At 35.2% G+C, this 16,067-nt stretch overlaps 1 protein-coding gene across 2 annotated transcripts in view; it reads right to left on the bottom strand.

The window, feature by feature from the left end:
- Positions 1-16,067, bottom strand: part of Cul1 (cullin 1) — a 31,000-nt gene that overhangs the window by 11,359 nt on the left and 3,574 nt on the right. The window contains exons 4-13 of one of the 2 annotated variants that reach the window (XM_085942879.1): positions 15,092-15,219; positions 13,285-13,427; positions 11,195-11,488; positions 9,717-9,896; positions 6,699-6,833; positions 5,667-5,825; positions 4,427-4,556; positions 2,938-3,071; positions 1,612-1,719; positions 450-521 (exon numbers count right to left, since the gene is read on the bottom strand). In XM_085942879.1, the coding sequence (XP_085799005.1) occupies positions 450-521; positions 1,612-1,719; positions 2,938-3,071; positions 4,427-4,556; positions 5,667-5,825; positions 6,699-6,833; positions 9,717-9,896; positions 11,195-11,488; positions 13,285-13,427; positions 15,092-15,219 (1,483 nt within the window). The remainder of the gene's footprint in view (positions 1-449; positions 522-1,611; positions 1,720-2,937; positions 3,072-4,426; positions 4,557-5,666; positions 5,826-6,698; positions 6,834-9,716; positions 9,897-11,194; positions 11,489-13,284; positions 13,428-15,091; positions 15,220-16,067) is intronic. The other variant, XM_085942880.1, reaches the window with a different exon arrangement.

The raw sequence follows: 16,067 nt of genomic DNA, 5'->3' as shown, positions 1-16,067 counted from the left end.
GACGGAACTTGAAACTGTATCTGCTGGATTCGCGCCAGTATGCTATTCCACTTAAGCCACGGGAATCATATTGAATCACGACAATTTTAACTGGTACTTGTTACATGAAATGCTTATCGAATTGCGTTATAATGTTCAAGTCTTATCGAAATGCAGATAAAGGTTGAAGTCCCGTCGGGGGTCATATTTTTTTCTACTAAATGATTTTTACTAGTGTATATGCATGAGATGTTTTCAAATTATGTATATTCAGTATATACAATATTACATTCTGAAATCTTGAATAAAAGAAATAGTTTATTAAAAATACGATAGACGTAAATATTGAAAATAACGTGTTAAAAGTTTATCCCATTTCTCCACAATTGAAAATCCGTTATTTTTGTGTTCCCTTTCTGATTTGTTCATGAGCAAACATCATAGTTAAATTGATAAGAAACAAAACATACCTGGAACATCCTCTGAAGTTTGCTAGTGTATTCGAATCCGCAAGCTTGCTTCAGTTTTGAGATCATAGATGCCTAGAAGAAAACAGAAGAAACAAGATTAAACTTTACCAAACTTAGGAAGTGTATTCAACAGTGGCGAAGGGTGGAGGTAAGCTGTTCAGATCCGCCATAAATACTACACATTAAACTTTGTCAGTCATACGTATTCATTTTCATTGAAAGAACACTACAATTTACAGACGGAATTGGCGAGTTTTTAAAATTCAATCAAACCCTGCGAAAAATTATGCAATTATTAAATTATACTTAACTTTGGATATTTTATAGATAGAATAATATTTTTTATCTATTATAGTTTGGTTTGGGCACGGCTTAATGAATTCAAAAAAATGAACCACCAATATGTATTGTTAATCCAACAAAAACAAATAAGTATGAATGAAAAAGTGTGCACAATTTTGTCGTCTCGCCCAAAGTACACCAAAACTATAATGATATGGTTTAGGCAAGGTTTAATTGATTTTTAAAAACTATCTAACACCATCTGTAAATTGTAGTCTTAGTTAAATAAAAACAAATACGTATGACTAACAAATTTACAAGTACACAATTTATGGTTGATCTTAACAGCCTACCTCCACCTTTCGCTACTGGTATTCAATATAGCGTAGCAGCAACGAAGAGATTTTCTCACGATTAATACGTCCAGTGCTCAAAACACGCCTGGCGTGTGGTCATTAGATACATATACATTCACTGCTGACCAGTTAATTACCACATTTATTTATCATGCTAATTGCTACACGCCAGGCGTGTCTTGAGCACTGACCGAGTTGTGGTAATTAACTGGTCAGCAGTGAATATTAACACGACTAAAAACTTTTACCTGTCAGTGTACGAATTCTTATAACATTCCTTTCAGCGCAATTAAATCGATTGCAACGTTAACCGATAACAAGAATTATTATTTTATTGACAATTTACCTACACCCGTTAAATTCTTTGTTTTTTTGTCATCCGACTGGCCCTCAATTAAATGTTGAGTTATTATCAAGTCATGTGAAGACATTCATTGAGATCAGGCACGATTTTACAATATGCATGTATGTTTTTAATTTTGATCGCCTTGAAAATTAGACAATTAGGAAGAGAGTTGGCTCACCTCTGCATCGTCACTGGCAGACATGTGTTGCACCAGCCTCTTTGCCAACATCTTAGAGTAGAACTTCTGGAAGACGTCCTTGTCTTCGATGTATTTGAACACAACCATCTGCAGGCAAAACAATATATCAATTACAAAAATATTCATCTATTACACATTTGATGGCTTAAATGGAAGACTCGGATGTCCAAATAAAAATATGTATCCTGTCACAGGTAGTCATAGATAGCTACACGGCAATGTGAATGGTTTGGTTCTAGTACCAGTCGAACATGGTTCATATTCAGGACTGTCAATGTATGTCATCATCATCATCCGGGATCCATTCACTTCTGGATGAATGCCTTTCCACGCTGACTCCATTACCGTCCTGTGTGATGCTTTGCTACATAGTTCTGCAGAAAGTAACTATCCTGTCGATTCAGAAGCCTCTATGTCTACCCTTTGCAAGTTTTCTACCTTTTGAGACAATCCTATGTATCTAGACCAGTGGTTCTCATGTGCGGGCCACCAGCGCTTTACAGAATAATATTTCAAAAATTTATTTATAAAATTATGAAATTGGTTGAATACACATGACTTGTTTTAAATTTCTTTCCACGCTCAAATGATCAATAATGTGTTCTTGTGATCATTGTGAAATAGTCCGTTTCTGACTAATTTCTGCTGGTATAGAATTTCACGCATCTGTTTAAATGTCTTTTGCGGCTCGCATTGGAAAAAAGGAGTATTGAGGAATTTCTATTTGCATTATTTTTAAGTAAATAGATATGTACTACAATGTTCAAATGTCTTTTATTAAATGGACTTGACCATAAATAAATTGATCCATTTTTTTAGTAAATAAAATTTAGCTTTAATTTTTTCAATCACAACAAAAGTGAAATTTGGTGCGGCCACCAGACTTTTCCATGTCAATGTCAATTGTGCGGCCACAATTAAATTTCACGTGAGAATCACTGGTCTAGATGTTTCAGGGTTTATCTTTGCACATTTGGAGCCAACAGTAAGAGTGAAAGTCAGTTATGTTGAAATGCTTGTGGTTGTTGACAGATGCGGGTGAGACAATAATAAAATAGTATATAGCTTGCTGCAAATGAATCTGCAAAGTAAAAGGACTTGCAGTTAATTTAATCATTCATCTTATAACTGTTTTTTAGCTTCAGTTCACAAGACGTGGGCTCCTTCTACATGGAGAAGATTTACTTTAATGTCTTCGCTATTAATGGCAAGCTCTGGCTTTTAGCTTTGATGGTAGATTCTAACATACACAAGTCTGAGATATTAAATCTAAAGGTATGAAAGTAGAGAAGAAATACCACTGACCACTTGATTGAGAGTATCCTCGAGTTCAGCCTCCTCAGGATTCTTGGAGGACTTCTTGAGAAGCAGGTCGCAGTACTTGGCCAGCAGCTCAGGACTCTTTGAGGACGAACTCGCCACTCTCGTAACAGCGTTATCTTAATTCATGAAAGAAGAAACACTTTACAAGGGAACAGTTGTATGGCATACATGGGCATCAATATACATATTATGTACAACAATGACCATTTCTCACGGCAAACACCTGGAAGTGGTAAATTCCTCTTAGTCGAGTGAGATGTCACAAAATTCTTAGTAGCAGGCGGAAACAATGCACAGACCAAAATGAAAATGATGCAAAATTATTCCCTCCAATCAAACGATGAATTCAAAATTTGTATTTGCTCTTCCCTGAAGTGGATATAGATACTTGATGCATATAGAATAGGTTTTTAGTCAATTTCGCATTATAATATTTCACATTTCGTAAAACAATCAGGGTCTTTCATTAGTCAGCATATTAATATTAGATTATCACCATGGCCCCCACTCCTGAAGCGGGCCCCCAGACTAGGACGTTTGGCGGGCCCCCCTACCTATCGCTAAAGGCAGTGTGACGCACAGCAGTAGCGTTTTCCAAATGGTGTACGCAGTAAAATCAAGGTGTATTTTTAGCAATTTTTTGTATTTTTGTCGAGTATCGATCGGCACACAGTTAAAATTGCATCGAACAACCAAATATTTTTAATTAATGATTTTATCATTGAATTAGAATAGTAATATCGCATTAGAGCAAATTTTTGATGTGTTTATCTCATTTATCTGGTCGACTCGCCACGCCGGGCCCTTCCTGTGCTCGGGCCCCCAGGCTAGAGCCCTGTCAGCTCCCCCATTGGGGCCATGATTATTACACTCAGGTTGACTCACGCTTGACATACCAGATTTTATTATAATATATCGTCACTGTTCTGGCAGAAGACACTAATTCGAAAAAATTACATATTGAGTTAGTACCAAAATGTTCCTTATTTCAAACTTTACCGTCTGGAAACCTTCTTTATAAATAAACAGTCTTTATTTTAAAGTCATCCTTTTTAGGATTACTTAATAAACTCATATGATAGACCATTATTTCAAACTTTTTAACAACTTCAAAGTCAAACTACTCAAAACTAGTATTCTCCAGTTAGTGTGTTCTGCCAGAACAGAGACGATATTTTAAACCATTTAATGTCTATTTTACTGCACTTTTATTTTTTAACACTACAACATGCCATAACGACATTGAAACGGGAATTCATGGTATGAGAAGCCAGAGCTGTGTGCATCGGACTATGAGGGCTGATGTCCCCGTTTGAAACATTTCCCCCTTCACTTTTGTAATTCCTTCCTATTCGTCTTTTGAACAGAATTTGAACAAAAGGAGGTTTACTTGAGGTTTTTTCGGAGAGCAATAGGAGGATTGTTAATATATAATATGTGATATATTTATATTGAAAGTGTGGATACTCACTGTTGATAAATTTACCGCACGCTTTGTCGAGGGACGCCACGAATCCGGAATCATTCACGAAGGCCATCAAAACCAATTTGTTGTACTTCTTGTGTACCTCCAAGATTGTGGACACGTATACTTTAGGATCCTATCACAGTACAAAAACAATCGTTGAATGTCATGAAAAAGCAATGAATTCAATAACTAGTGTTAAAATCACACAATACAAGTGACTACTGTCCAACAAGAACTTCTTGGCTACGAGTTAAAACTGTGAACTAACAAGCTCCTTCCATTTTTAACCGCACTTTGGTTGAAGCGCCTTGCGGTTAGCGATGAGTTGTCCACGTGTTAAAACTGTGAACTACTAAGACTCCTCCTATTTAGTTGAAGACAGTAACTTCCGGCTTGTGCCTAAATCTTCTTGTTGGCCAGTAGCAGTGATTCCAAAAAAAAAAACATTTAAATATGTCCCTTTTAAGACCTATATTGGCTTCATAATTGTCACTCGTTATATCCTACGCCTACTTATAATTTCTAACACTAGCAACACATTGATTGTTATGGGTCAATCACAGCAAGTGTCGAAACCAAATATTACGTAAGATGGAACCAAAATATATGAAAATTAAGCTGAAAAAGAAATTTCTAAAGCTGATGATTAAAAAGACCTTGCATTAATATTATAACCATAAGGTTTTTTATACAGTGAATTATTATTATTTAGATGAACAATCATAAAATCACAATCAACAGTACGGAAATATGTAAGCGAAGCAAAATGTCAAAATAAACCGCCAGTAACCTCTGTTTATTTATCCTTCGTCGGATAACATTCATTTTTCTGGTTACCAATCATTCAACCATATAGAGTTGAGCCAAAAGGGCATAAGAGACACTATGGTGAAAGTGAATTATTGATGGAGTCAGATTAATTAGAAATTCATTGTCGGCATCCCAAAAAGTGTGTTAGCAACAGTTATTCTGTGTGATAACTATATTTTAGCAAGTAGGTAGTTACTATTGTAAAGTTGCAAATCGTCATTAACTTTGACTTGGAAAGTATTCTGGAATCGCTGTCGAATGTACTATGTAATACAAACAGTTCATATGACTGCTTCCCCTCTGTAGTCGAGACGACCCAATCGGTATCTAAATCATGGGTGATAGTAAAAATCATAACAAGACATGTTTTTTGTAGGAAACCAGTAATAGGCCTGACGATAATGATAAATACATACATTGACAATATGCTTACATTATGAGCGCTCTCTCCGCACTTGTCTATGGCCTCCAGCCCCTGTGTGGTAATGTGGCCCTCGAGAAGGCGGCGCAGCTCGCAGAGGCCGTCTGTGATTCGCGCCACTAGAGAATACATGCGACCCAGGTCATCGTTCTTGTCTTTGTCAAGAAGATTCTGAAACAAACACAACCAATTCTAGACATGAATAATCAACTAGCCGTTACAAAGTGGCGAATGTAGATAATCCAGGCATTGGCTCCAGAGTCCACCTAATTACAATTTTTTATGAATTATTTATTATGAATTTTGAACTTCTGCAGTTTTGCGGGGTGCTGATCACATGATCACATGCTCTAAGAATGTTCTGCTGATTCTATAATATTGGACACTGTCTGAAGTCAAAACCAGTATCTGACAACCAACAGATATTTTGTCCGCTATGTTGAGGTTCTACTGTACTTAGAACGTTAATATCCTATTCGATGAAGGTCTCTATCACTGACAATTAGGGCAAAATGCTGCCTATTCAGTACATGCACTCTAACAATATTGCTAAACAGTAGCAAGTAATGGTACTTAACGAAGACTTGGAGCTATCATATTTCAGAAAAGATTCATGAAATGGGTATGGCATCACTTTATCAGAAATGAACCAGACCAGATGAAGAAGACCAGACTTTGCAGCCTCTTATCAGATCTAAAACAAAAACGGATCCGGTTCCGTGACATGCTACGGACTCTCAAACTAGCCTGCCTTTTATTCAAGCCAACTGAATTATTATTTACAGGATATACACGGCAGAGCTATGGGTTATTGACATGACCTAGGAAACCGCAGAACTAGCGAGGGATAATGATTCTTTGAGATGTCATACTATACTCCACCTATTGACAAAGAAAGTGGAATTCTAGCATTCCGATGCCAATTTGAATACCATCACTTTGTCATGAAAGGGCAACACAAACAAATCTAATACTATATAACTTGCTACATAATAATAATATGATACAAGGCATATTGTTATACGGTTAATAAATAATGGCTACCTGGAATTCGGCATGGAATATCTCCAAGTGTTTCTCAATGAGCACCCTCTCGCAGGTCTTGGCCAGCCTGTCCAGAGTTGTGGCATGCAGGTACACCTGCACTCTCCTGTGCTCTTCTTGTAAACGCTGTTCCGCCTGAAAACATCACAAATAATATGTATTACATACGACTATTGAAACACAGTAATGTATCCCTGGAAGCCATTGCAGATCGACGACAAACTTATGAAAATCAATCCTCTGGCATGTTCCCTGTGTAAAACATATGGCACTACATGGAAATATATTCCCACTTTGCTATTGCGGTTGATAGCTTGCCGAAATTAATTCTCTGGTACACCGGCGCACATGTCAGAATTCCTCTTCTATTGTAATTAACCCATCCCGCCCTATCGGCGCCAGTGTTACAGGATGCAGGACATGATGAAAATCAATTTTAATCATATTTTGATTTTTTTTAAAAATGAAATTACTTAATAATAGATGTAGCTATCATTTTATGATGTTAGTTTTATATACAGTCCAATATATTTTGAAATATTTGATTTATAAAATCTATTTTTATTTAAATTTGTCAAAATAATGATCAGTTTAAGGTAAATGTACCAATTATCGGCACCAGTAGGAAAATGTGGTCATGGGATTAAAATAATAGGCTCAGCTTAAATATATTTGTATATTTCTTTTTTTGTATTTATATTTACAAATATTGTTAACAATAAAAAAGTTCAATATCAACAATATTTTAAGTTTAATATTATTTTTTTTATGTTTTAACAACATAAGGCCAATTGGTCCTATTATCGGCACCTGAATTAAATTTAGGTACTAATTTCCGACAGCTTATGTTCGTATTATCGGCACAACTAAACTTATACAGGAAATTTCTATAAATTTAAAAGACTTAACTTAAAACTTAAGTTTAAAAAATATAGGTACAACAATTACTTTGTAAGTAAAATTTATATTTTTCTTCATTCATACGTTGCTACAATATAATATATACTTAGTAGGGTATAGTCCTGTTTTAAATCCGTTTTTGATGGTATCCTTCTTTGTTTGATCCAAACAAGTTTTGAGTAATGGAGCAAAATCTTCTCGCAGCAGTTTTGAATTGTTATTTTGTATTTTCCAATTGAGGATCGAAGTTTTCCATAAGCTTTTAATGGGATGAAAAAATGTTGGGAGACCCTTGTTGTTATAGTTGGATGCCTCTTCAAAAATAGTTGGCACCAATGTCTTCCAGGTATGCCACCAGTGAAGCAATTTGCCTTTTGTAACTCTTTCAGTAATATAGCTACACTCTCTATTAGTTTTTGTTACTGGAAAGCCATTTTTTCCCATATGGTGAATCAATTCAACAATCAGTTGCTGCTCTTTTGCGGTCAATATTGTTGGTGGTCCACTCTTTTTGTCCAATGATGATTTACCTAGAACCTTATCCTGGATTGTGGATCTGGGCACTCCGAATTTTTTGGTAGCTGCCATTGTGGCCATTCCTCCTTTAACAGCTTCAATTGCATCTTGAAGCGACTGCCGGCTGTATAATTTTCGCACCTTCTTCATCCTTAAAATAAAAATGTTTCAATTATCGGCACCCTTCGTGCTTATTATCGACATACATTGTAATAGTACTTTATAAAGTAAACTATAATTTATATCTTATTTTTAAAAGTTTTAAATTAAGAAGGAACAGTATATCTTCCTAAAATCTCTGCTACTTGTGTAATTAAAAATAATTTAATAACAGTATTTAATATTTTTGCATAATGATCGATATGATCTTATTACCGGCACATTATGTGCTAATTATCGGCACACCGAATTTTTAAAGTTATTATTCAATTTTAAAAGATTATTTCTGATTCTCCTGATATAAATTTGGTGTGCCGAAAATTTGCCAGGAGGTTAATTAATATTTAAATAATTTAAAAAGATTTTAAAATATTAAATTATTTAATTTCTATCCAACAATAACGCGCTTTTAAAAGTTTGTTTGCTTGTACCTATTATCGGCTTTTTGCCGATAATAAGAACAAGTGCAAATCGTATCGGTGCCAATTACCGGCAGCAAAATTTACTTGATTTTTAGATAAACTAACCAAAAAACACACAAAATATTTTACACTTTAGGCAAAAAAACAAATTAAATTTTAAAATATAACCTTACATCTAATACTTCAGTTTAAAAAATGTTTGAAAATGCTTAACACTAGATATTTGAAATGTTTACTTACTTGTCAAGCTTTTGCCTCAAATATCCCAGTACATCTAAATCACTCGACGTGTGACGTGTGGCAGGAAACAATCGAATTTCAGTACTTACAAGTACTTACAAGCATGAAGCAAAAACTTTATCTCTTTCTATCGCATAAGAAATGTGGATTTTGGATAACACATTCTTACAGCCATAGAAGTCCTGCCATTCTTAGTTTGTGTAATTAATTCTAAAATTGCCGATAATTGGAGCTGTGACGGAAATTGGTACATTTACCTTACTAGGTATGAGGTGTTTGAGACAGTAATAAACATAAAATGGCCCTCCATCTTCTAAATATCTTGAAGAGTATTATATTTAGCTCCAGTTTTAGTATATCTTCCTTTTATTTACTTCTATCATGGACTTTTTATCGATGCCATTTTGTATAAAAAAAGGCTAAAAAACCCATAAAACTATATTTGACATGTTTTTTTCATTCCACTTATACACAAAGTTTACTTAAAATGTAAATACTTAGCAGAAAAATTCAAAACCTATAACTGTTTAAAAGATTTATTTGAATTGAATGAATAATACATGAGTTATATCAATTTTAGTAATCAGTGTGCCTTTTTAAGTGATCCTGAAAAATTAATTCTGTCTGCAATGGGTTAATAAATATCTATATCTCCAGATTTGGGACACATTACCAGATTGGTACGACTGATTCAGGCGCTGCGTCATTGGAGGCCAGTCCATATACATAAGTCAAAAGATATAAAAACTATAATCATTATTTATGATGAGTAAGAACATACCTTCTTCATATATTCAGTGACGGGATTCTTCCGAAGGAACTCTGTACTCTCCTGAGTGTAGAATCTTTCCGTGTCCTCGAGGAATACGGCCTCGAACGAGTCCTTGTAGACTGTCAAGTTCTGCCCGCGGGCGTTCGGGTCTTCCTCATTGAGACCCAGCTCTACATAGCAGTTTATTACCTACATAATTTAAACAAATTAATTTAGAATTACAGATCGCTGAATTAGAAAATGACATTACCAAAAAATTATATAGAAAGTATTGAATCCAGATTAAGTTTTGGTTAACTTTGCATACATTTTGTACCCACATTGGCCGATTCGTAGAGCAGCCATTTCTGTATGAATACCAAGCCGTGGCTCGTGAGTTCAAACATGCACCTGGTCAATAAAAAGACAAAGTTGTTTTTTCAATGTGTATTTGATCCAGTGCAAAGACCCAATGGGTTGTGTGAATGGCTAACTATTTCCCATAAAAAGAGTCTCATTATACAACGTCTGTGGAGGCCCACATGCTCCGCTTAGAATTGGCAACATTTATTTGATTAATATGCAACATACTATAGTCGAACAACTTAACATTGAAATTACGATTCCTTCTTGTACGAATTAATTATCGTTAAAATTATTATTTCTGACTGCTCTTACATGAAAGCTATTGCATCGTTTTTTCAGCGTCGCTCTAACTACGTCATACTTTCTGTCAAAACTATCGATATGCATCAAACTTATGTGATATGTTTATAATTCGACTTTACAAATATATAATATAATGTATATTATGCATTAGGTTAACATGACATATTTAACCTTTTTACTGCCGGTAGGTACATGTATGGCGGTACCTTGCACGCCGCGAATTTTATTGCAAAAATAAAAAAATTAGTGGTAAAAATGAATTCTATGTCAATTCTGAGTATGTGACGACATTCCCAATATATTATGTCGTTGTGTGTTCAACATATTTGTATGTTTAAAATAATTGATTTACCCCCCGTTTCCTGATTAAAGCGGGACGTCCAAAGACGTCATTTTTGTATAAGCGGCGTTCCGTTCACGGAAAAGTTCGCATCTTAAGACGTCATTAGCAGCCATCCGGTTAACTAATTTTCCCTCTTACCTTTCAGCGCAGATATCTTTGAATTTCATCATGTTTCGGAGATATGTATCCGTGTGAAATATTCATTTTCTAACAAGGAATTTTATTAAAACCAAACAACGGTCATGTTTGACACATCAGAAGAGTTCAATGGCTAAATTTAATTACAGTCTATAACAATTATTGTATAATGTGAAATTAGTGATTAATTTTCTTTAATATCGGTGAGCAGATAATAGTTTTTTGAATAAGCTCGTGAATCCACTCATCATCCAATTATCTGGGTACAATTTTATATTACACCAAAGCCTACCTAGAAATTCTATCAAAGTAAAAAAAGCAGCTTCCAAACCAAGGATTAGAAAGAAAATCGGTGTACCCCAGAGACAAGCCTGGTGTTGATTGTCTCGCCGGTCCTCTCCCGGCCGATGAGCTTGAGCACGGCGTTGGTGACCTGCTTGTTGAGGCACTTGAAGAGGTTGTCGCGCCACGTCACCAACGCCAACTGGTAGATCTCATAGATGCCCTTCCGTCCTTCCTCGCACTCCCTCTTCACCCAGTGCCTATTTAGGTACGAGCACACTCCATTCAAGACTTTCGACGAGAACTGATACTGCTCCCATTGGAGGGTGTAGAACGCTAACACGTCCTCGTCCATCAGGTTATCGCCGTCCTGCAATTAAGAAACCTCATTAATATTCCTTTCAAAGGGATTCAATGTTTTTGGGACATGTAAATTATGATAGTTTATAGATGACATGTGTGAATCAATGTATAATAATAATATTAATAATTGTGATCGATTGACCAAAGCAGAGCCAGTTTGATTTTGTTTGAAATAGGCGCGTTTTCAGCGCTGCTTTGCTGAAATGATTATTCAAATAATTAAAGAAATTAAATTATTCAAATACACTAAAATTAAAAATGGTTTTACATGTATTTATTATATATGTTACGCCGAATGTGCGAAATTGAATATTACATGAAATGGGCAAAATTTTGCCTAAATCATGAAAAATGCAAGCCCGTTGCCTTATTCATGAAATAGACAAAATATCTGAAGAGTGCGTGAATTCGGCAGTAATTTTTCTGCCTAGTTCATGTATTGGACAAATTAGATAGTAGCGCTACGGTGGTATTTTTTGCAACTAAACTAAATGTACCAAATGCTCATGCATTGGTCAAAATGTACATATATTATCTATGGTCAAAATAGATGATTGCGCTCCGGTGGTGTTTTTTGCAACTAATCAAACTAAACAAATGTGTCAAATGTCGTCCTACAATGACGTTCATATCCATTTACTATGCGCAAAAAAAATCTAGAACTATAATATGATAACGGAAGAATTTTATTGAAAAGTATTTTTGCGATTTGATTTGTGCTTGGGTATCAAACGTGCAATGGTCGATTGAATGTTTGTGATAGTTTGTTGACACTTGATAGCTAACCTCAAAATGGACATTCAGTTGAATAATTTAATTCAGAATTACAAAACCTAACCTAACCTAATAATATTATATTATGTCCAATTATAACTAATAAAACCATCCGTATTAAATTTACTTTTTCTTCTGTAATGTTGACAGTTCAAGAATTCCATACCCTGGCGAATTCATGTACTCAGCAGAAAATTTACCTAATTCATGAATAAGGCAACAGGCTTGACTATTACATGAATTAGCCAAAATTTCGCACATTCGGTGTAACATATATAAGTATATATTTTTTATATATAGTTCAGTTATTAAAGTTGTTATACGTATTAACCACTGGGCTACTAAAACAAAAAACAAACATATTTAACACATAGAAAATAGCACCTAATTGTGTATAATTTAACATATAATGAATTCAAAGGACTTTTAATGAATTATGTTTACTTTATATTACGACTACATAAAACTAATATATAACTTAGAAAGACTTCCCTGACATATTATAGTGTAATCTTTGCTTGAAATCTCATGATGTGACAGCACTCAAAATATCTAACTTCAGTATAATCATTTAGGTAGAAATCTGATATAATCGTCTTTAGATCGTGAACTTTATTTTTTAAAACATAGATGACTATAGTTTCCTAGTTTACCATTATAAAAAATGTGGCCACTCAAAATTAGATGGTAATGGCAGCACAAAAATAATAGCGGGTGGTTTCCCAGTGAGACAACTAAGCAACAAAGGGTTAACAAGTAGCCGATGAAGCCGATTCAAAAATGTAACTTCCCGAGTCTTGTTTTTTTTCGGGCCGTACATGTCACGATCTTGGCCAATAATTAATCCCATAACCGTATGTACTGTATAATTACGTAATTAATGGATTTCGAAACATGTTAAAATTAACGCGCATAATGATAAGAAGATTGAAATATTGTGTATACACTCAGTATTGAATAATAATAAAAATAATAATTTAATTAATTCCACAATATCCGCAATGTAAAATGGTTGGATTGTTTGCTGACCTTCTTGAGGACGATGAGATAGTTCCTGAGGAACTCCCTCAGCCTCTTGTAGAGCTCTAGGCCGACCAGCTGCGCCCCGCCTGCCTGCGCTTGCGTCTGCTGCTGCGGGGGGCACGTGCGTGGAGGCCGCCACCCTGCAGACACTAAATATTCTCAACAATTACAGTATTATTCACCCCGACTCACCCCGTCCTAACAATCATCCCTCCCAATCCTCCAAAATAATGAATGAATAAATGTAACGAAACATGACAAAATTCAATTTATTGACTGAAAGACCTGGAATAAAAAATAATACTCATACCAGTGGTGAAGACTCCTTACCAGACTATTATTTAAAGTATATCTTTTAAAGAATAATTGTTAATTACCTATTAACTTAATGTCCCCTTGCAGAACCAGACTAACAGATACATGGCACTAATTCCTAACCAGTTATGGAACTAATACAATCAAAAAAGACTGCAAGTAATTTCAAACATTTCAGGCATACAACACATACATATTATAAAAAACACACACAACATCAAAACTAAATTCATACTATCATGTGACCTGAGCCTGTAGGTATTTTAACCTAACATGCTTAAAAATATATACATACATTAATTTAAATGCGCTGGATTCGATGCCAAACACATAACTATGGTGACAGTAGAATTTCTAGCCTGATTATTTTGTCAAGGATCTATTGCAAAAAAGTAAAATAAAATACTTTTTGTTCAGCAAAAAAATGAAAATGAACAAAATTCAAGTCCCGTAAATATGACTGTCCTAGGACTTTTTTTCAGTTACCTACCACAGCATACCTCCTTTCAAAAGGCACACTTCGCCACTGCCTCATAATCATAGTTTCGATAAAAGTCAAGATAGTTTCAGCACATTAAATTAATATAATTGATATGAAAACATAATCATAGGAATCTACTGCATACATGATCATAATTTGGTTGCCTTTGTGTATTATCTGACATTTCATCTGCCGGCTTTGTGGTTGACACTATTTAACCTCAAGATTTCTATTGTAATATTTATGAATACCCACCACTGACCGTAAACACTCTTATCAGCCGAATTACAGAAAAAAAAATGACAAATAACTTAAGAGACAATCTCTCCATAGATAGCGTACTACATCCAATTTCAACCAAATTGAGGGTCGACCAAGCCCTGACCAAACCCAGCATGTGGATGGGACAGTTACAGTGAGATAGAATAAACTGAAATGTTAGGCTAAGTTTCAGAAATATTTGTTAAACATTATTTACTGAGGTCACTCGGTATACGGGAACTGCGTCTGGAAGCAATTCACCGCATCAAACTTCACTGTGAAATGTTGTATCGGAAATATATAACCGTATATTAAAGACCGTCCAACCTCTTTGGGTTGTATAGTAGACATAAAATTTATGTCTAAATAAAACACGTGTCGGTTTACAGTAAGCTAGCGGCATTTTTTTTTGAAAATAGCCGATTTACTGGATTATATCTTAGGTAAGGTTTTCATTCTTGAATTTTGCCAAAATCAGCTATGAAAATTGAATTAATTTTCATATTGAATCTAATAAAATTGGAGACTGTATAGTATATGGTCATCTCGTTCCGATAAGAAAGCTCAGGCGAACTGTGCCACGGTGAAATGTTTTACGTAAAATTTACATGTAACCTCGGGAACTAGGCAAAAAGGCTTTTTGAGCAGGATAGAAAACTTAATAGTAAAACTAACTCATTTTTTAATATTGCAGAGTAGATAAAGTAATTTCTCATATATTTTGGGTAACATCACGCCTCATCATCACTTACTCACCAGGAATATTGTTTCCACCGGTCCTATTTCCCGAACGGGGGTTTGAAGATGTGAGGCATCCTGAACTGGCTGAGCTGGAGCCGCTTGATCCCTGCTGGTGGACTGATGTGCAGTAATTATACACGTGACTGTCATGTCATCAGATGTTAGTCAAGGAAATATTATTAGTAAATAATTTAACATATACAAAATCAGGCTGCCCCTGACAGTAATCGTAAGAGGCAGGTGTATAAACGGTGCTCATGTATGTCTCGGAAACCCGGATCTAACTCGAAAATCTGACAAAATATATAGAAAAAATCTTTTACAGTATTACAGATGAAACAGAGACCCTAAGGAGTCATAGACATAGATAATAAATATACTAACATGCACTTGCGGGGGACATTCAGACGTGCTGGTGACTCGCATGAGAAAAATCAAAGCGTACGATTAGCTTGCATGCAGGCCAAAAGCGAGTGAGTAGGTGCTAAATTTTGTGTCAGTAAACATGACTGCTATAGCGGAACAACTTAACGTTGAAACAGTGCAGATTGTGATTTCTTCTACTACGCACGAATTACATAAGGTACATTTAATTACTGTTACCGATATTATACCCTGTTTACACGTGCATGGACGAACAAACTAAACCGTAGAGCATTTTTGACGTTTACCAATTTTCACAACCTATCAAATATCAGCATACAATGACAACGTATTTCGCTTACGCTCGAAGAATGAGATTGGTGAGACATCCAGCACTTTTACGTGTTAACAGTTATTATCGCGATAGTTTAATTTACGACTATTGGTGCCAGTAAATCCATACACGTATACAAGCGCCATCATTTCTGACTACGTTTACACGAAGCATTACATATTGCATCGTTTTCTATCACTCACCGTCGCCCTAACTACGTCATATTTTCTGTCAAAACTATCGTACTTCACGCTTATGTGATATGTTAATAGACATAGAACTGCATATTATAAG

The sequence above is a fragment of the Rhyacophila brunnea genome, unplaced genomic scaffold (genome assembly GCF_057557595.1).
Source record: "Rhyacophila brunnea isolate RB1 unplaced genomic scaffold, BYU_Rbru_1.0 scaffold_15, whole genome shotgun sequence".
Lineage (NCBI taxonomy): Eukaryota > Metazoa > Arthropoda > Insecta > Trichoptera > Rhyacophilidae > Rhyacophila > Rhyacophila brunnea.
This window is presented reverse-complemented; position numbering and strand designations above follow the sequence as displayed.